Source organism: Ochotona curzoniae, unplaced genomic scaffold (assembly GCF_017591425.1).
Source record: "Ochotona curzoniae isolate NIBS_2020 unplaced genomic scaffold, NIBS_Ocur_1.0 scaffold_4701, whole genome shotgun sequence".
Classification (NCBI taxonomy): domain Eukaryota; kingdom Metazoa; phylum Chordata; class Mammalia; order Lagomorpha; family Ochotonidae; genus Ochotona; species Ochotona curzoniae.
In genome coordinates this window covers 70,725,073-70,746,760 of record NW_024467122.1, presented here as the reverse complement: position 1 = coordinate 70,746,760, position 21,688 = coordinate 70,725,073, and the positions used below count along the sequence as shown (strand labels likewise).

The following is a 21,688-nucleotide window of genomic DNA, read 5'->3' as shown; positions in this document are numbered from 1 at the left end:
TGTGTGGGTGGCAGGGGCTCAGGTTCCTCCTGATCCATCGTCTGCTTTTTTCTAGGTGTGTTAGCAGGAAGCTGGATGTGAAGCCCAGGGACCAGAACTTGAGTCTGCCTTCTGATACGGAGTGTGGGCATCCCAAGTGGTGGCTTAACCTGCCACATCATGATGCCCAGCCCTTGCTGCCCACTTTGGAATTCCCTGTGTGCTTATGACTTGTTCTGACTCCTAAAGAGTCTGGAGTGAATAGTATAATGTAAGTCCTGGACACAGAGATTTAAAACTCCTCCCCAGCTGATTATCTCCAGGTGATTATATTATGCAGTTAAGTTTGAAAACCACTAATAATAACTGTTGACTAACAGAACCCTGATTTGAACATAGGTCTTTATCATTTTAAGGTTTGTGCTTTTTTTTTTTTTTAAGATTTGTTTATTTGAAAGGCAGGGTTATATAGAGAGAAGGAAAGGCAGATCCTGTCTGCTTGGTCAATCCCCAAATGGCCTCAACGGCTGGAGCCCATCTGAATCTGGAAGCTCTGGCTTCTTCCAGATCTTCCACATGAGTTCAGGGACCCAAGGTCTTGGGCCATTATCTTTTGCTTTCCCAGGCTCATTAGCAGGGAACTGGATCAGAAATGGAGCAATTGGGACTCGAACCGGTGCCCATATTGGATACCAGTGCTGCACGTGGAGGCTTAACTTACTATGCCATGGTGTGAGTCCCAAGTCTGTGCTTCTAATTGCCATAATATGTAGACTAACTGCTGAGATGAAGTTTCTCCTGTACTGCTGTTCTCCGCAGAATAGAGACCCAGTTTCCAGACCCAACAGTGCCAGAATGTGCAAATCCCATTGTCCCTTAGCTATATTTGTAATTTGTAAAGCAAGATTGATTTTCATCAAGGGCACTCAGCCCTGGCTACATATTTGAATAACTTGGGAATAGTTGAACCTGTGCTGTCTGGGCCTCACCCACCATTGATATCAGCCAAGAGAGGCAGTTACAGTATGTTTTCTAGTGCCCCAGGGATTCAAATATGCAACTCCTGGTGAGAACCACTGACGCAAATGACAGTCAACGAGTTATAACTTGTAAGAGTCTGCATTTAATCCATGGCAGTGAATCTGGTATGCTGGAATTTGGCCACACTTGCTGTGAGCCAAGCCTTCGTCTGTGTGCCTCTCATCAGTGAAAAGAGCAAATGAACAAAGATTTCTGTTTTAGTGAACTATTCATTCTGATAAGAGGCTGTAGTCAGTAAACAATACTGGGCTGACATTGTGGCACAGTGAATAAGTGGTTGTAATACTGCAGTTCTGTATGGGCACCAGTTCAAGTCCAGCTCTCTACTAATGGTCTGGGAAAAGTAATGGAAGATTTGGGGCCTATACCATCTATGTGTGAGACCTAAAAGAAGGTCCTGGCTCCTGGCTTCAGTCTGGCCTGGCTCTAGTGGCCATCTGGGCACCGGTGGAGGGAGAATTCTCATATTCTCTATTTCTTTCTCTTTCAAATAGATAAATCTCTTTAAAAATGTGTCTAATTAGTAAGTTGAATAGTCTGTTATGAGAAGATAAGTGAAATGGAGAAAAGTAATGAAGCAAGAGTTAAAAGTGTTGCGATCGGCTAGGTCTCAATTTAACAAGAACGGTCTTCTTGACAGCTGGAGATTAAGCTAGGAGACGCATTCTGCCCCGTAGGGGACTGGGATGACACACCTGGTGTTGGGGCTAGCTACTGCACAGACCCAGGTGAGAGCACGCCTGCTTGCTGGAAGACAAGCTCACTGTGGCTGAGAAAAGCAGGTCAGCTCAGGAACAGAGGGCTGGATGACTTTGGGCTTTCATCATAGTATGCTAGGGGGCCTTTGCAGGGTATTAAATGGAGCAGTGACATCATCTGATGAACAGATGGTGGAGATGAGGAGAAACCAAGATCTTTAGGAGACTCTTGCTGTGGTTCACCTGAGAAATAGTGACAGCTCAGACCAGAGTCATAGCAATGGAAGGGGTAAAAAACAAAAACAGGATATTCTGGATGCATTTTGAGGTGCAGCCTGATGGTTTGGATGTGAGGGATGAGATAGAGAGCAATCAAGGAAGACTGTAGCATGTGGGCCTGAGCAGTCTGAAGGATTGAAATGAGGACACAACAGAGGAAGGAAGCAGGGCAATATAGCATTCATTCAGTCTGCAACATGTTTGATATGGTTGCTAGACACTTCAAGTATCTGGTTGCATAGGTGAGTGGAATTTGGGGAATAGGATGTATATCATGACATTTAAAGTCTCAAGCCTGGATGAGGTCACCAGTGCAGTAAGGGTAGTAGATCACAGGAGCCAAGGATCCAGCCCAAGATGTTCCGACATCAGGATGCTAGGGAGAAGAGGAGACCTGTAGGGGAGATAGAACAGTTGGTTTGGGAGTATTGTGTCCTAGAAGCCAGAGTGAAGAATGTTTCAAGATGGAGGAGTGGTTAGTTGGGCATAATGCTGCCAACAGGTCAAGCAGGATGTGAAATAACAAGGTGACCTTTGGTTTTAGCCATGTGGAGGTCACCTGTGACCTTGAAGAGCAGACTAAGCAAAGAATGTGTAAGGGAGATCAGCGGGAGAGAAAGTGGAGATTGCAGCAATTAAACACTCTTGAAAAATATCTGCAGGAAAGGGAAGGAAAGAAATAGGTGGTAGCTGAGAAGTGTGCTCAAGACATTTTTATTTATTTTCTCCAGAAAAGTCTCAACTCTGTTGTCTTGGAAACTCGGGAGCTTTTGTGCTAATTTGTGTGATCCTCAAGTGTTCACTATCAGATGGCCATCCATGCTTTTTTGGCTCAGTGTTTTAAATGCCACTTGGCTCCGTACCTTGTGAAGCAGTCCTAAAAGTAGCTAATGACACAGAGAAATCACAGGATTCTGTTCATTCTAGACAGAGAAAATGTCTTTCTGTGTGGGGAGTTTGGGAAAAGAGTGATCATTTTACTTTGTGTCATGATGTCAGTCCATGGCATCTTCTCCCAGGGACTAGGTTGTTTTTTTCTTCCAAGCCTCCCTAGGAAATAAAGAAGTTTCAGGGGGAACTGAAACTTCCAGGAGCTGGGGAAGTAGGGGTGAGGGGATGTCTGATGTAACAAGTGTGGAAAACCAAAGCCGAGAATACAGGGCATGTATAAGGCAAATAAGGTCTGTTTCTCAAATCCCACATGTCAGACTCAGGACGTTCCCTAAGGCTTGCAGTTGTTTATCAGTTATACTTAAAATGCAAGCATTACTGAACGTAGCAAGCAATACTTAAAAAAAAATGATTTGTTTTATTTATTTGAAAAGCACAGTTAAAGAGACAAAGAGAGACAAAGAAATCCTCCATTTGTTGGATGATATCTGCCCAGCTGGGTCAGGCAAAAGCCAGGAGCCTGGAGACTCGTCTGGGTCTCCCATGTGGGTGCAAGGGCCCAAGCACTTGAGCTGACTTTCACTGCTTTCCCAGGTTCATCAGCAGGGAACTGGATGGAAAGTGGAGCTGCTGAGAACTGAGCTGGTGCCCATAAGGGATGCTGGTGCTGTGATCTAACCCACTGTGTCACAGTGCTGACCCTGCAAACAGTGTATTCTCTTGAGAAATGATTCAGGCATAAAGTCATGATTTTAAAAGAGACTGGGAAGGCTGTCGGCTTAAATTTTTGAGGCTGTCATCTTGGAGAGTGATTATAATTTTTGTCCCAATATTTTTCTATGCAATATTTTTTTTTCTTCTAGGTCTTCCACTAGTTCGGATTGACTCAGATTACAGGTTCTCATATCTTTTGAAACTTCATAAAGGACATTATTTTGTTATGACAGTGTATTTGAATTAGCAGTGTGAAAGCACTCAAAATATAGGGCCTTCATGCATGTGTCTGCTACGGCTTCCTCCTATAATAGGTGAAAAGAGTCCCAGGGAGAAGTCACTTGGTTATGTCCTCACAGAGTTAGTAGCAAGGTGGGAGCAGATGGCAGGTACTCAACTTGGAGTGTTGTATGTTTTTCCATTAAGATGTGCTGTTTTACATTATGAGCTGGTTAAGGAAATGCTCTGTGTGGTGGTTAGGTAATTTACCCAGGTTGCATGGGAAGCCATTGGCAGAGCCAGATGAGTTGGTTGGCTATAAAACCACTTTAGCCAAAGGGCTCAGGCATGAGTAAGATTTTAATAAGAGTTATTGCAGGTGTTAATGTTTGAGATTTGGGGCCCTTTTGCTTACTGTCTGCTTTTAAACAAATCCTTTCAAATAGGGTGTCTGGGAAGGTGTTGCTACTACTAATTTATCCCACTGTTTTTGTGCTTAGTCTAAATTGCCGATAAGGCCCTCTAGATAGTAAAGTAATAAATAGTTATGTGTTACCTGTTAGTGAACTGTAACTTATTCTTAATGATTTCACTTGGAATCGTAACAGATTACTCCCTTCCACATGAATCATGACTTGTTTCTACATAGTAGTTAACATCTTTGTGTTACTTAATATCACATTTTAGAGCAGACAGTTTAAGTTATAGTACTGCCTTTTGGGCAGATGATTATACTAGAAAGAGATAAATCTTAACTTCCCAGTTAACTGATGACTGATGGCTCCTATGCCTTGTTACTGTCTAAGTTGAGGCACTTGTTCTCACAGACAGTGTAGCCTTCGTCGGGCAATTCTAACTGAATCTTGGAGAGCAAAAAAATCCTGCTCTTTTCAAGTATAAAGCACAGATACATGCATAGTACCTAAATATAGCAGTACCTGTGTGGTGTTAAGATTCCGATTGGGTAGGGTGTGGCACAATTAGAAGGGAAAAATGTCTTTTAAGTCTCCTGGGAATAGGGTCGGGGTGTAATGAAGTGGTTGAGATACGTGAAAGTGAACAATCTGGTAAGCCTGCCCCTGGAGGAAATCCCCAAATGTCCCCATGTCCATCGTGATGGTCAGATCTGTAGGAAAGTCAGAGTTTCCACTGTACCTTAAAGCATGACCTCAGGTGAGCCAGGAAATGAAATGGTTAGGCCTACTGTATCACGCCTGCTGTTGCACCCTCCCATACAGTCTCATCTTCCATCCCCTCACCTGGCGGTCTGGGTAAGGAAGGGGATGTACCTAGAATCTAGCTGCTTAGTCAAATCACCTGCAGCCCCATTAGAGCCGCACTTGTGTGGCTATGGAAACCAACCAATGGGTCTCTGATTTATAAGTTGGTTGTGTCCCTGTTCTGCCATCATCGTGAAAAGAAAAATTGTTGGGTCACTGCTTCGTTTCAGGTGTGATGAATTTGAAAAGTCGATTCCTCATTGACTCCCCTGTTTGGTTTCCAGTGAGATTATCTCCTTTTTCATTGTCTGGTGCATTAGAAAGGTAGGTACAAGGAGCTTTGTTAACATTGGTGATCTAGGGCCCGGCGTGAGAGCTTAGTGGCTAAAGTCCTCACCTTGAAAGCACTGGGATCCCATGTGAGCTCTGCTTCTAATTCCAGTGGCCTCACTTTCCATCCAGCTCCGTGCTTGTGGCCTGGGAGGGTGGTTGAGGATGATCCAAAGCCTTGGGACCCTGCACTTGCGTGGGAGTCCTGAAGGAGGCTCTTGGCTCCTGGCTTTGGATCGGTTCCAGCTGTTGCAGCTGCTTGTGGAGTGAGCTATTGTATGGAAGATCTTCCTCTCTGTCTCTCCTCCTCTCTGTATATCTGACTTTGCAATAAAAATAAATAAATTTTAAAAATTGGATGATCTAGGCATGCTGAAGACAGTACCTTGAACTTCAAAGTACCTGTCACAAGAGTTGGTGTTAGGAGCGAGGGAAAGAAGGTGGTTAGTAGGAGCCTGATGAGTTGGTTTTTTATTTTCTGTTTTTGAGACAAAGTTGTGGTTTCACATATAGTAACATATATAAAACCCTTGTTTGAAGTGTCCCTTTCATCTGAGCACAAGGCTGCCATTCCCCACTTTGTCAGTTGACCACTGTGGGTCCAGTGGGGTGCTGCTGAGTCTTTGCACAGATGCCACCACAGGGAACATGGCCAGGAAGGGGAATCCTATGACCTTCTAGTGTTCCTGATCCATGAAGAAGGGATTAGTTTAAACAAACGTTACCAGATTGTGACTCTGCTCCCTCTGCTCAGACGTCAGCAGGGACTGTATAGAGACTGGCAATCAAAAGCCCCCCCTCCCCCAAATTCAGTTTGTCTATTACAGTATATCCCCAGGACTACAGGTGGTAAGAGTTATGTGGAATTGTAAATAGTAGTACAAACTATTCTTTTGTGTGCAGGTTTTGTTTTTTTTTTCCATCACAGATATAAAAGAATTGATTGCTAATATCACATGGTAGTGAGAGCCCACCCCCAGATTGTAGTGCAAGGGGCCGTTGGTTATCAAGGGGGAACAGAATAGAGTGAAGGAATGAGCACTAACCCACAGGACTACCTGCCTTGCCTGGGCTGCTCGCCTGAGAAAGTTGGTGAATGGCACCTTTAATAGAAAACTTTTCTAAAAAAACAAAAAAGTGTAATTAAATACATTTTGATTCTCATGTTACAAAAAAAAAAAAATTCAAACTAGTAACAGAAAGAATGGTTAGTGAGGAGGGCCTGTGGATATGGCTTTGTTTCTCTGGACCCCGTATGTAGAACTGCTGCGTCATGTAGAGTTAGAGCAGCATTTTATTCCACGATGTTAAGTTTTTGAGTGATTTGCCCTTTTTTAATCCAGTGCGTCATATGTTGGAACAAAAAAAAAACATCTGAATACCCTCTGGCAATTTTCTGTGCATGCACTATCCCTGAACAAAATGAAAAAGGTAACATGTTGATGTGTGTGTGTGTGTGTGTGTGTGTGTGTGTGTACGTACAAGTGGACATCTCAGGAAGACGTGTATCTTTGGTAATTTAGTGTACTTTTTCTCTTTGTACTTTCTCTCTTCCAAATTTCCTATACTAAACATGTTTGTAATAAAGAAAATATGAGAAACTATCCTTATTACTTCCTGGTAATATTCCATACCTTTTCGAGAATTGGCAGAAATAATTCTTAGGAGTAGCAGACTTAAATGTTTTGCCCTTTTCTGGTTTAGTAAAAAGAACAAATAGATTTCTTTTACTTCTTTTATCATTTCCAAAAACACTTCATTTCCATTTGCCAAACAAAAGTAGAATATAGTAGTGTCGATGTACCTCCCCCAGATTGTAATGAAATAATTTATGACGGGTTTATTTATTGAGAGTCAGAGAGAGAACAATCTTCCATCTGCTGGTTCACGCCCCATATGACCAAAACAGCCAGGACTGGGTGCAGGCTAATGCCAGGAGCCAGGACCTTCATCTGGCCTCTCATATGAGTGGCAGGGATCCAAGCCCTTGGACCACCTTCTGCTGCTTTCCCAGGTGCATTAGCAGGGAACTACATTGAAAGTAAGGCAACCGGAATGTGAACTGGCACCCATGTGGGATGCTGGCATCATAGGTAACAGCCCAACTTGCTGTGCTGCCATATTGGCTCCTCGGATGCAATGGTTAAAAGAATTTTTTACTAAGACAGTATGATATACAAATCTGTGTAAATTGAAGTATATTGATTGTGGTTGTACAGTTTGGTCATGTTTATCCTGTGAATGGGAAGGAACATGTTCATGTCAAAAGAAAAGCGTTTTGTGTGGAGAGGAAGGAGTGTAATGAAAACTAAACTAGAAAAACTTGGACTTCTTAAGAGAGTGCCAAATGAGTGCTACTTTTAATGCAGTGAAAGCCAAAACATGGATATAGAAATTATGAACAGGTCATGTAAGTGTTTTGGGGAGTTTCATCATGGGAAAAAAAATCTTCAAGAGAGAGTAGTACCATCATTTGTGAAAGAGGGTAATAAAATAAAAAATAAATGTTGGTTTCTCTTTATGGGGGCCACTTTGTTGTGAGGCTTGAAAAAATGTCATATATCAAGTACTTCTTAAAACATTACCCGAGTGCTTCATAAATTTTAACTGTTATTTCTCAATACAATATTCTGCAAACTGTCATAAAACAAAGATGTAGAAACTGAGGCATGACTTGTGTGAGGCCACACAGTAAATGGCAGGACCAGGATTCAAATCCATGCCATTATCCATATCCACATTCTCTGCTTGATATATTGCCTTGATGAGTAACGGAGAAGTGAGAGAACAGCAGAAAAATTAAGTGGAAAAACAGACAAGAAGCAAAACCTCCTTTCCCCAGGCTAAAGTTATCCCTTTTTCTGCCTAGGTTTTTAGCTCTATAAATGTATTATGTAATATAAGTCAGAACTGCTCTGTAAAATGCATTTGTTATTTGTAAGATAATAGTGCAACTTGAGATTGATAGAGATATCCAAAGAATTTTATATATAATTTCATATATGTATTTTTCAGCTGTCCTCATCCCTACCATGTAAGACTCAGTTGTAAATGTGTATTCTGGAGGCTGTGGTTTTGTTTCTGATGCTTCCTGGAATAGTCTGTGCCAATGATCAATGCCACACATTTTTTTTTTCATTTTACCTGTTATTCCATTGGTGCCAGTGTTATTAGACTACTGAAACTGGATCAGCTGTTGATAGGACTGCAGGTTAATATACTCATTGTGCCTCCTAGAGTAATGTGCTTCCCATCATTTAATTTACGTAAATTTATATTTCTGACTTGAGCATCCCTGAAGTTCCAGGAAAATCAATAGAGTACATGAATTCATTTATTCCAGCCTGGTCTAGTAATTTGTGACCGTAGATGGCAGAGCCCGTTTGAAAAACGGCCTGCTAAAGGGGCAGCTCCTGCTTCATAGGGGTGACACGTCCGTGTCCTGATTCCTGGGGAGCAGAAACTTGGCAAACAGAAAGGGACTCTTTCTATGTAACTCTTCCCTATGAGCAGAAGAGTTGTACAGTGGGTACATGTGAGCGGCGTTTTAATGAAACATTAAAGCAGGTGAAACCTTCAAGTCATAGTGTAAAACTCATCCAAGTTTTTGAGCATCATTAATGTGCAGGCCTCTTTGAATAAACAAAAATGAATTATTTTTCTAACTGTAGATTTATGTTTCTGACTGCTTAAAAATTATAAGCCATGTGCCACTCAAACTGAAAATCAAAGCTCTTATTTTTCTAAAAAAAATTCTAAGCAAATTCTAAGTTAACACTGAAAGAAGCGAAAGTATGCATTTTTACTCCACAAAGTCACAAACTTGTAGGGCTTTTCACCATATCTTTTAAGCCCCGGGTTTTATAGATCAGCACTTTGAAGCTCGGGGAGACTAAGCAGTGTGTCTTAAGATCACATGTAAGCAGAGTCAGGACCAAAATTCAAGTTTTCTGACTGCTGCTAGCTTACTTTTCGCCCCATTGTTCTTTTCATAATTGCATCCATCCAAATTGGGACAGGAGGCATTTGTCAGTGGGTTTCATTGTAAAACTGCATGGCATAGGATCATTCCCTTTCCAAAAGTTTGAGTTCGTGAGTCATGTATGAACAAGGAACAGAAATCAAAGGTAGAAAAAGTTGACAGTATACCATGATGAGTCTTGTTCCCACTATTAACTCCTGTGCAGGCAGCTACTATAATTAGTCATTTGGGGGTCAGTGTTGTGATATATAAGGTAAAGCCACCACTTGCCATGCAGGCACCCCTTATGGGTGGTCCCCTGCCATCCAGCTCTCTGCTAAGGACCGGGGAAAAGCAGCAGAGGATGGCCCACATGTCTTAGCTCGTGCCACCCACTTGGGCAATCCAGATAAAGTGCCTCACCTGACCGAGTACTGGCCATTGCAGCCATCTGAGGGAGTGAATCAGCCAATAGAAAATCTCTTTCTGTAACTGACTTTCAAAATTTAAAAATTCACATTTTAAATAGATGGTTTAGTTCTAATAGCATGCTTTAACTTTGTCCTGCATTATTCTCCATCAGTTGCAGTGTAGGAAATGCCCAGCCCAAGAAACACATAGCCATCGAATTTGATGGAATATGGAGACATGTGAATTGGATGTGAAAATTACTCCAAAGTCTGAGTTATTTCCAGACATAGATATTGGGGGCTGCCTTACAAAGGTAGCTTATTACTCAGCTATTGTGCTTTTTGTACAAATAATCTAAAATCTAAGTACTCACGTGGATCCCAATGACAGTTGAAATCCCTGAATACTGCGCATAACTGCACTCAGCTGCTGCAGGTCAGCAGACAGAGACCTCAGCTAGAGTGGACTAAGCATCCTGCAGCTTTGAGCCTGCTGGTGCAGGACACGGCACAGGCGTGCTTCTCTCAAGCTTCCGAGCCTCCGTGCTTTTCCTTGAGAAAACCTGATCACTGTCTTTGAACTGGGCACCCCAAAGTTTTGGGTGAGGAGCCGAAGGGGGCTTCAAGCATATGGTTGAATCCCAGACCACACGGCTGCTGTTGACGTGTAGCATGAGGAGCTGTGGGGCAGTCCTGCCTTCCAATGCCACCAGCCTGGGATCACCTGGACAATGAGGGGGCAGGCCTAGGCTGTGCACAGAGTGCCTGGGGTGAGAAGCTGGGCTCAGCAAAGCTACCAGCAAAGGCCCAGCAGGCCACAGTGAGGGCTCCATTGCCGGTAAGGACAGAACAACACCTCACAGGGAGGGAGAAGGGAGGACACAGCAGACACTTCTCTGGTGCCTGTGTGTGACCAAGTATTTGACAGCAGGTGCTGCCTGGCTGGGGGAAGGATGTTGGGAGTCTAAATAAGAGAAAGAGCTGGAGTGTGAGTGAGTCAAGGGAAGGGAGAGGGAGAGCCAAGGTGGGAGAAGGTTGTGTTGTTGCCATTCTGTGGACTCAGGGCCTGTGGCCCCCTGCCTTTCTCTAACATGGTGTTTGTCAAACTTCCTGGTCCACAGACTTCCTTGGAGTACTTGCTCAAGGTGGAAGCTCCTTGATCCCTGCCCTGGAACTGTGTTCCAGTGAGACTGAGGTCCCAATGGGGACTGGTGCTGAATGCTATGTTGGGTTCTTGGCCGTCTGCTGCAGAACTATGCTTTGCTGTCAACACAAACATCCTGAGTGCTGGAGGCCCCACTGCAGGGCTGCAGGGGACTCAGGTGTCTCAACATTAGAACTTTGTTTCCAAAATGCACGAGTATTTCTCTTGACATGATAATACCTTGGTATTGATTTTTTAGAAATGTTTTTAACATTCATAACACTGGTACATTTGTAAAATGTCACTACTGTTAATAATCTTTGCAGATAGGGCCTGGGTGGCACTGTTTGCTGTAATGGCCCTGCCATTGTTTTTGAACGGGACTGACAGGGATTATTCTGTGATTTTTAAAAATTCATAATTGAGAGAGTATTGATAACTTTTTTTTTACTTTAATTTCTTTTTTTCTTAATTTAATTTCGTTTTATGACACAGTTTCATAGGCTCTAGGATTCCCCCAACCCCTCTCCAAGCCCTCCCTCCGTATTGGATTCCTCCACATTGTTGCAGTAGTACAGTTCAAACCCAGTCATGATTCCTTCATTGCAAGCATGTACCATGCATAGTTTTGATAACTTTTTTTAATAGAACCTGGATAATGAGAAAATAGCCTTGTTTCATGAATATCACAGTCATTGTTAATGATTTACAATATTTGAGTTTACAGTTAATGAGAAAATTTATTTACAAAAATGTATTTGCAATAAATTAAAAAAAAAAATGTGCTGTGTTTTTCTCTCCAGATAGGAACCAAGGCTTTAGTCTTCTCAACTCCTTGGCGGGAACAAACCATGGCCTTGAGTCCACAGAGACCTGTCGCTCAGGGGTAAGGCCTTATTTTTTTCTGCTGTTCTTTTGACTTTCATGTTTCATCGTCATGAGTCTGAACACATGCATCATTTTTTCCTTTCCATGTAAGAGGTGACCAAGAATATTAAAAATAGATGAAAGGGAAACCTGACACAGCCCTGTTAGGCCAAGGTACCTGTTGAGAGAAGAAGGCTAGTTTTAGCTAAGCCAGTGAGTCCTTGTAAGATGTCTGCAGTCTGGGCTGATTCACGTTTTATTGGTCGGGCACTGTTCAAAAAAAAAAAAAACGGAAAAGAAAAGAAAGAAAATGTTGGGAATCCCTAAAGCTTAAACTTACATCCAGATCTTTGAATAGAAAATAAAATTGATGGTTCTTTTTTTAAGTACTACTTCCTGTGTACAAGGTCCTGTAGAAATCCGAGCCCAGGCCCCTACCCTGAACAAGCATACGATCTGATTTCAGTCTTCTACCTCAAGGACATTGGTCCAAATTGACCTGGTCAGCATGCTGAAACCAAGAGCACATTCTATAGCACTCCATTGTCTTTCCAGGGACTTTTTCTTCACCAGCTATACATTTTTATGTTAGATTTATACAGATATATATTTGAAAGGCAGAGGGAGATAGGGAGAGAATGTTTCATTCACTGATTCACTCCCCCAAATATCTGCAACTGCCAGCACTGGGCCAGACCAAAGGCAGGATCCTGGAACTCCAGCTGGGTTTTCCACATAGTTGGCAGGGACCCAAGTACATGAGCCACCATCTGTTGCCTTCCCAGGAGCCTCAGCAGGGAGCTGGTTCTAAAATGGAATAATCCAGACCTGAACTGGGCACTCTGATACAGGATGTGGTTTTCTCAAAGTGCTTTAACCCACTGAGCCATATCATCTGCCCCCTCACATTTTGAATATAACATGGATGTTAAGAAAAAAAAATGTAGCACTCTACAACAAAACCATAATCCTTCCTAGTTTTTCCTGGAGGGACAGTACTCCCCAGTGAGTGAATTTTCAACCTTTTTTTTTTTATGTGATCTTGCACCTTCCTTCTTGTCTGCATGCCTCGTGCCTATTATTGCCTATAAAGCCAGCTGAGGAGCCACAGCCTGAGCCCGTTGGGAATAGGCCTGAGCGAGCCTGTTCCGTGTCCGTGCCTCATGTGTGCTCTTCTCCACAGCAGCCCCACCTGCCTGCAGCAGACAGGACCGAACCCCTCTCGGATCATCGGGGTGCCACATCGAACGCTACAAGTGCCCCGGTGGAAAGCCTTGTGGGTAAGGCCCTTCTCAGGCTGGCGAGGAAGAAGTCCCTTCTCAGATCAGTTTGGTGTAGGCACACGAGCAGTTCATCATTGAGGAGGGAAAGAAAATTGATGGAGTGTGCCAACTGAACGTGAGCCTGCATGGCTGTCAGAGCAAAAGGGAGGAATACACGCTTCGCAGAGCTTGCAGGCACTGTTTTGTCTCAGCAGGATCCTGATTCAGATGGTCCCAGCAAAGACACAAGCGGGTCATGAAACAGCCTCACAGCTTTGCATCTGTTGCTTTCTTTGTAGTGGTTAGCAGTCAGAACTGATGGTCACAAGAGTAGTAGTAGTGTATGCATGCCCTTTCACATCCTTTTAAAAGTTCTTTTATATCCACTTTTCTCCTGTTTTAATTTGGCAGAGACATTATTTTTGGTGATTAAGAGAAGTTTAATAAATTGACCAGTGACATCCAGCACCTGTAACCTAAACCGGGATGCCCTCTGCTACTCACAGCTGCAAAGCCAGGGAGCTGAGTGGACAGGGAGCTGAGTAGCTGTTGCTTTTCTTCTACTGCAAACGGCTGATGTGTTGTCAGAGAGGGCACGTGTGCAGCAAAGCTATTGTAAAGCTTTTTTTTTTTCCTGATTTTAGGGTAACTCATGTAGAAAACTCAAGTGATTAGTTGCAGAAAATTTAAAGAAAAATAAATGTGTGTGAACTCCTTCCCTCTAAAGTTTATGCAACCTTATCCTCTCAACTGAATCCTTCCCATTAGATCTTTTTTTTTTTTTTAAGATTTATTTGTTTTTATCAGAAAGACAGATATACAGACAGGAGGAGAGACAAAGAGGAAGATCTTCCATCCACTGATTCATACCCCAAGTGGTTGCAACAGCTGGAGCTAAGCTGATCTGAAGCCAGGAGCCAGGAGCCTTTTCCAGGTCTCCCAAGCTTTGGGTTGACCTTGACTACTTTTCCGGGCCACAAGCAGGGAGCTGGATGGGAAGCAGGGCCCCCAGGACACGAACCTGGTACCCATATGGCATCCCGGTGTGTGCAAGGCGAGGACTTCAGCCACTAGGCTACCACACCAGGGCATTCCTATTGTTTCCCAGTTTAAAAAGTCTCTGCCGGGCCCGGCGCGTGGTGGCACAGTGGTTAAGGTACTTGCCTTGCACACCCGGGATCCCATATGGGCGCCGGTTCTGATCCTGGCAGCCCCACTTCTCATCCAGCTCCCTGCCTGTGGCCCGGGAAAGCAGTTGAGGACGGCCCAAAGCTTTGGGAACCTGCACCCGCGTGGGAGACCCGGAAGAGGTTCCTGGCTTTGGATTGGCATAGCATCTGCCGTTGCGCTCACTTGGGGAGTGAATCATTGGACGGAAGATCTTCCTCTTTGTCTCTCCTCTCTGTATAGCCGCCTTTCCAATAAAAAAATAATAAGAATAAAATAAATAAATCTTTAAAAAAAAAAAGTCTCTGCCATTAAAACAAACCCTCATCACACTGAAGGAGTGGGGAAGATAAAAATTACCGTAAGTGTATTTGAAACAGAAATCAAAGTGGATCTCTTAGGACCAAAAGCAAAAAGAACTGGCTGCAAATACAAAATTCTGCCTAATAAATGTTTCTCACGGGGTATGGCCTGGCAATTTTGAAATTATATTTATAAATGAAAAATAATTATATAGAGAAACTGAAAAATATATACAGGTAAATTAGAGAAGAAGCATAAATAAAACGAGGAAGGCTGGGATGAGCCCTTTATTTCTTCAGTATGAACTCATGGTTTTCTCTTTTAAAATTTTTGTTTATTTGAAAGGCAGCGTTATAGAGGGAAAAATAGATTTTCCATCTGCTGGTTCACTCCCCAGTTGTCTGCAGTAGCTAGGACTGGGCCAAGCTGAAGCCAGGAGCTTCACCTGGGTCTTCCAGTTGGGACCCCTTGAGAAGTGTTTGCATCCAGGTCTCAGGTGATCCTGCAGCATCTCCTAGTATTAGGAAGAAAGAAGTGGCTCCGAGAAGAGCTGGGACATGTTGAGAAGACACAGAAACCATCTTTGTGGAAGCGCCTCCAGTGGCTAAAGCAAGGGCAGATGGGCCTGCAGAATAGATTTAATCTAGTTCTGGGTTGTAGTTCATGGACAAACTCCTTAGCACATCACTGTGCTGAAAGGATCAAGCAGGGCAAGGCACCAGGAGCTGCACAGCTGGTTCCCATCGGGTACTCAGCCTTTGGCAGCTCTCAGCCTGCCTAGTGTGGATTGCCTTACATGTTTGGGGTTTGGCACAGAAAAAAATAATGTGACAAATGCTTATTTCAGACCCCATGTTAGATCTGGATATTCAAGAACTAGCCAGTCTTACTACGGGAGGAGGAGATTTGGACAATTTTGAACGACTGTTTTCAAAGTTAAAGGAAATGAAAGGTAAGAGATGCCTTGTGTGCTAGCATGTTCCCGTATGGATGTTCATCTATTTTATGTAGTGGGATTTTGTTTTGTACCTACTAGATTGGAGTCTGAGCTCTGTACTTTAGCTGTCTTGTGACACGTACCTACTTGGGGACTGTGCCATCTTCTATTGGTAAAAGTGGTCTGGGAAGAGTTCTCCTTTCTCAACTCTCTTTCCTCTTAACTTTTTCTCCTGTCGCCTCCCCCTGCTTCTTTCTTTGTGTATCTCCTTAACATAGATCCCCTATATATAATTGTACATCCTGCCGGGAAAGTTTAAGCTTTCTAATAGCTGTAATAACCAACTCTGTTCCTTATAAACATATTTCTTTGAAACCTGTCTCCCACCTTCTGGGATTAGGACACCCATACACTCCAGCTTGTCTTGTGCTCTTAGACAAATTTCTGAAGATATATTTTCCCCCTAGACAAGGCTGCGACGCTGCCTCACGAGCAAAGAAAGTTGCATGCAGAAAAGGTGAGACAATCAGTGAGGTATTTATTGAGCTCCATGCAATAACTACATATCACACTTATGTGCTTCTAGCAGGTCCTCCTGTGACCTTTCAGTTAACTGATGGCTGATTAAATATTTATACAGCAGTCAAGCAGTTGCTACAGGCAAACCGAGATTTTTTTCGAATGTGTGTTGAATGTAGCAGAGCCTTCATTGAGACTTAGGCTGTTTGCCTTCCTGACTTTGGGTTGGAAAACTCTTCAGTTGTTTTGTTTTGCTATTACCATCGCAACACGTGTTCTTGGCAGGAAACTTATATGGTTGATGGCATTCTGTTATATGAATGTCATAATTTGTTTATCTAGTTCCCTTTTAGACAGCAAGGCCTTATGCATTTCTTCTATAAATACTGAAGCTCTGCCTCTCCTTACACATCACCTTCACATACAGCTCTTTGTACCCTTAATATAAAGAGGAGGAGAGGACCTTTAAGGGTTTTGATGTATGTTGTGGGGGGGAGGGATGGAGGAGAAATGGTAGAATTTAAGGTTCAAGTTGTGGCACACAAATTGAGCTCAAGTTGAGCTGTTGCCTAAACTCTGTTGCTTGCTTCTCTCCACAGGTAGCGAAAGCTTTCTGGATGGCAATTGGGGGAGACAGAGATGAAATTGAAGGCCTTTCTTCTGATGAAGAGCACTAAAGTCGCCCCTAGGGTCTTAACTCATGACGAAGCTAGCATTCCCCACCTGAGATACCCCGCCCAGCTGTGTTCTGTGTTGCTGGATTTCCCATGATCATGTAGACAGGCCCCCCCCCTTAATTATTGGGGCCGTTAAAGTCCTTAGTAGGGGGCAAAGGGGAAGTCTTTCTCAGTGTACTGAAAAGGACCGAAGAGTATGACAGTACTGAGGGAGGATTCCTTTGGTATTCTTCTTTGTTCTGGAAATGGAAATAGAACAGACCCGAGAGGTCTCTGTGGTTTACCCAAGTTAGAAGAAAACTGCCATGCCATTCCTTGTCAACCTCTGACACCTAACTCCTGCAGCTCAGCAGGTGTGTGGAGATTCTCCCCACCGGAGGAGCCTGTGCTGTGAGCCGGGAGGCTTCCGCAGCTGCAGATATGGCATGTGCTATACATAGGATGGGATGAGGAAGGGGGCCCCGAGGTGGCAGCCCACAGGTTAGTCTCTAAGTGAAACACTGCGGCTTGGATATTTCTTTTGAAGTGCGGTGTCTGAGTTCATGCTAGAAAAATAAATTGGAAAACCAATGTGGATTTTTAGATGGCAGTGAGCAAGGCCGAGGTTTCCCACAGAGTCCCTCTCTGCGCCCCCCCACCCCCCCGAGTTCTGATGGTATGTGGCTGTGCACAGGAGGGAGCGAGAACCTTAAGGAATCCTTGGTGGGCCACACAGTGAACGTGATCAGAGGCCGAAGTGCTGCTCTCCCGCTGTCGTGAAGAAACTCCCTTACCTTATTCTTGCACTGCTGCACAGGCCGAAGCTGTGTTGTCACCCTGTATGCCCGCAGAACAAGGCAGATGGCCCTGCTTCTCTTTGAAAGCCAAATGAAGATCACTGCCAGAGTAGCCACGCTTAGCGGGTGGGTGAAGGTGTGAAGGGTTAGACACCTTGTTGTGCTCCCGGTGAAGGCAGACCGTCTCAGTCCTTCCAACCCTGCAGCCCCATGCGCTCTGGACCCTGCCAGGTCTGAGCAGGTTGACCCCAGAGAAAGCAACTGCCAGAGGGGAAGTAGAGCAAACAAGGGTCCCATTTCTGTTTTTGTGGATGTTTGGTTAGTGCCTATCATTACTCTTTCCTGAGCCGCCCGCCCCCTGTCCTGATTCAGAGTCCTGTGGATGGATGGTGCTGGCTCCCAGGCCTAATGCGAGCTTCAACCCATTCACATGGCATGCTCCCAAGGAAGGTGCCTACCCCCTCCTGGGACCACCCTTGGCGCACTGTAGAACCAGAGGCATGACGGAAGCAGTAGAATGTTCCCAGGTCCTGCTGGCGCCACTTTGGGCAGGAGCCATGGCAAAGGGTGGAGCATTCAGTAAAGGGCACTCTGGGGGCAGACACTTGTTTGGTTTTATTTCCTCTCTCTCTCTCTCTCTTTTTTTTTTTTAACTGTCCTGAAGGTTTGTGTCCACCTCCATCCTATTGGTGTTTCTTTAAAGTGATTGCATTAGCCATTGATTAAGTCTATTAAGGGAAGTTGGGCCCTGAGGTTACAAAATGAAAGAAGGAACATGTTTTTCTTCGAACATGTAAGATTTTAAGAAGACTTTTAGGCTATATAGTTGGGTAGGGATTAAACAAAGCCAGATGATTAAAATGATTGTTCTTTTTTTATTTTTTTAAAGATTTTTTTTTTTTTTGGAAAGGCAGATTTACAGAGAGGAAGAGATACAGAGAGAAAGATCTTCCATCCACTGGTTCACTCCCTGAGTGGCTGCAATGGCCAAAGCTGAGCCAGTTTGAGGCCAGGAGCCTCTTCCTGGTTTCCCAGTGGGTGTAGCGTTCCAAGACCTTGGGCTGTCCTCCACTGCTTTCCCAGGCTACAAACAGGGAGCTGGATGGGAAATGGAGCAGGTGGGATACAAATCATTGTCCATATGGGATCCCAGGAATGCTAGGTGAGGACTTTAGCCAGTAGGCTACTGTGCCAGGCCCTAAAATGATTATTCTTCAGGAAGCCAGCTGAGGTATATTATTAAGGTTTTATGGCTTTTTAGTCAAGGAGGAAAAGCAATCCATCTCCCATTGGATTAGACATGTATGTTGTTGTCTTAAGAGCGGTCAGGCTGCTCTTTGGGAACTCACCATGCTTATTTATAATTGCAACTCATGTTTGTAAGCTCTCAGCTGCTTGGGGATACTGGAGACACATGGGGTTATGGTGTGCCTAAAAACCGTGTCAAGAAAGTGACTGTGAACTAAGACTGCAGTGACACTTGGAGTTTATCAAAAGCGACTGTGTGATGCTGCTATGGACCAGCCATTTGGGATTTAACATAAGAGACTTGGCTTTTTGTTTTCCTGAAACATACTTTATTGGCCCATCACAGCCTTTGGCTCATAGTAGGCCCTTCATTTTTTGTTGGAAAGTATGGTTTGTGACCAGCGATTATGACCATAAAATTTCAAAATTCATGAATGTTGGAAGATAAGAAACAACAAAAATAAATATTTTTTCCCTAAGAAAACCATGTTAGGTAATTATTTTAGAGTGCTAAAACCAGGCATTTTTATAATTTTTTGAAGATGCCATCCTGCCAGAGTGTGAGAAGATTGACAGAACCGGTGTGTTTGTATTTATAAAGCTTGGCCACATCAGATGCAGAGGAGATAGAGTCAGGGAAGCTAGGCTTTGAGGGGTGAGTAATTTGGGATTCAAGGACCACGGCAGGAATGTAAGTCAGGGCATCCCTGCAAACTAATAACATGTGAACTGTGATATATGGCTAATTTCATTTTCCCAGTGTGGAGAGGTCGGGAGGGACATCTTTGCCACAGCTTGTCAGATTCCTTTCACCTTGGACCAGCCACCTGACCGTGGCCACCAGGAGAGCCCATCGCCCTTCCTTGATCTGCCGTGGAAAAACAATCATGAAGAATCACTGTCTACGGGCAAGATGAAAGCTCTGAATTTTTCTGAACTTGAGCATTTGCTGACATAATGCTAACTGTAGCATCTGTGTGACTAGTGTGGTCAGGAGTTCTTATTCATTGAGTGTTCTGATTGATATTGGCAGAGTTTTTATGGTGGTTCCATTGAGTTAGATTTGCTCCTCAACTTCCAAAAACTTCACAAGAGATAATTGAGCGATGGCATTAGATTATTAAATAGCAAATGTTAACAGGCTAGAGAATGCATGAAAATCTGTCAAGTGCACTGGGCTCGGAACTGCCTTTATACAAGGTCAGTTGGAAAGCACTACCCTAATTTTTCTCTAATTTGTGTGTTGTGTGAAAACAGAATGCTGGCTGTGAGAAAAAAACAAGCAAACTGGTTTTTGACAGATTCTACTTGCTGTTCTATGCTAGCATGTAAGTTCTTGCAGAAAGGGCCTTAGCATTATTTGGCACTGTCCATGCCTATTACAGACGTCAAGGCAGGCATTGTTGCTAATGGAGGTCTCTGGAAATCTCTCTGGATCCTCACTAGTCCCTCTGATGAACAGAAGTCACTGCAGCCTGGGGATCCTCAGTTGGAGCATGGCTGAGCTGCTGCACAGTTCCAGCTCCCTGCAATGCACAGTTCTTTTGTTTACTTTTGGGGAAGCATTGACTCAGATCCTGGCCCTCGTGGTCATGATTGCATTTTTGGAGCACAATCTTGGCAGGGTGGAAGTCAAGGGCCGGGGAAAGACCAGAACGTTTGCCTTTGAAAACCCTTTTGTGTGTATCTGTCAATAGGCTAAAATTCTGCCTGGCTCCCACAGCTGCCAAGCCAGGAGACAGAAGCAGGTCGCATAAGGCTCTCCCTGCTAGTTGAGTAAGCCCTCCCTGCTTCTTATTAGAAGCTTTATGGAAACAGCAGAAATTCTTTGAACCTGAAGTCTGAAGGCCTATCTATGCCAATCCTGCCTCCCCAGGAAACCTTGAGAAAGCCATGAATGGTCAAGTGCATGTTAACCTTGTTCCTTCTATTGGGTGCTTGCCATGGCAAGATGCATGCTCTTTGCAAGCCTTGTTGGGGCCAGACTCTGGGAGAAGTGTGGTGGAGGACACAGGCTGGAGCCCAGGAGCTTAGAGTTCAACTCAGGTAAAAGTGGGGGAGCAAGCAGGACAGGGTCCCAAAGAACAGCCTAGCAACCAGCCTGTGTCCTGTGGGAAGAAGAGAGCAGTATGGGCAGGGGAGAGCACAGAGCACATCTGACAGTCGCAGTCCTCAGACTGGTCCCACATCAGGCATCAGGATCACGCGGAGGAGTGGCCCCGTCATCTCTGTCCCAGGAGGTCTGGGGAAGGTTTGAAAACATGCTTTTCCAATGTTCCCATGACACTGATGCTGCCTCGGGGAGAGATGCTTCACTTGACCTGGAAGGATCAGGAGTCTGGACAGGTGTGTGTAGTGATGGGGAGGGTGGCGAGCAGCATCTTGGGGTGGGTTTTGGTGTTCTGGTTCCTATGTACCAAAGGCTGGTATATGGAGAGCCTCAGTGTGGTAGAGCTGGGAGGAAGGACCCCTGTGAAGCAGAGCTGAGATATTCCTCAGGTCAGCTAGGAACATGCCCCTGGAAGGGACTATGGGACCCATTGCTCTGGCTCCCTGGTGTAAAATGTGACCTCTTCCCCGACACATTCCTGCTGAAATGTAAAGCTGAGCCAATGCCACCAGAACTGAGAGCTAAATGAACCTTGTATTAAAGCTAGCCTGCCTCAGCTGTTTCATAATGGTACTGAAAAGCGCGATGGTATGGCATGAATGAGGTATGGAAATAAGACATAGGAATGTACTGGGAATACCTAAGCGGTTCAGTTAACAGAAGTGGTGTGGAGGTAGAGACAGAGTGACGGTGGAGGGGTCCTGGTAGTACCACATGGTGTTGAGGTCTCATCTGCTCCGGAGGTGATGACTGAGCTGAAGACTTTATGGTAGAAAAGGAATTGAGCCCTAATGCTATCCCAGGAAAGTTGGAGCTGTATTAGTAGCACCTGTTAGCTGTGTTGAGGAGGATTCTGAGGCTGAGAGTGGATCCAACATTGTGATTAGGTTTTTTTGGTTTGTTTTTTCCTACAGGAATAGAGAAACATTTCCATGG

General features: G+C 44.2%; 1 protein-coding gene across 3 annotated transcripts in view; it reads left to right on the top strand.

Moving 5' to 3' along the window:
- AAGAB (alpha and gamma adaptin binding protein) overlaps positions 1-18,137 on the top strand; it is a 46,513-nt gene extending 28,376 nt beyond the window's left edge. The window contains exons 6-10 of one of the 3 annotated variants that reach the window (XM_040968997.1): positions 11,690-11,772; positions 12,940-13,033; positions 15,333-15,437; positions 15,890-15,939; positions 16,541-18,137. In XM_040968997.1, coding sequence (XP_040824931.1) covers positions 11,690-11,772; positions 12,940-13,033; positions 15,333-15,437; positions 15,890-15,939; positions 16,541-16,618 — 410 coding nt within the window. In that variant the 3' untranslated portion in view covers positions 16,619-18,137. Of the gene's footprint in view, positions 1-11,689; positions 11,773-12,936; positions 13,034-15,332; positions 15,438-15,889; positions 15,940-16,540 lie in introns of all 3 variants that reach the window. The other 2 variants (XM_040968996.1, XM_040968999.1) reach the window with 2 other exon arrangements.
- The last annotated feature ends 3,551 nt before the right edge of the window (positions 18,138-21,688 follow it).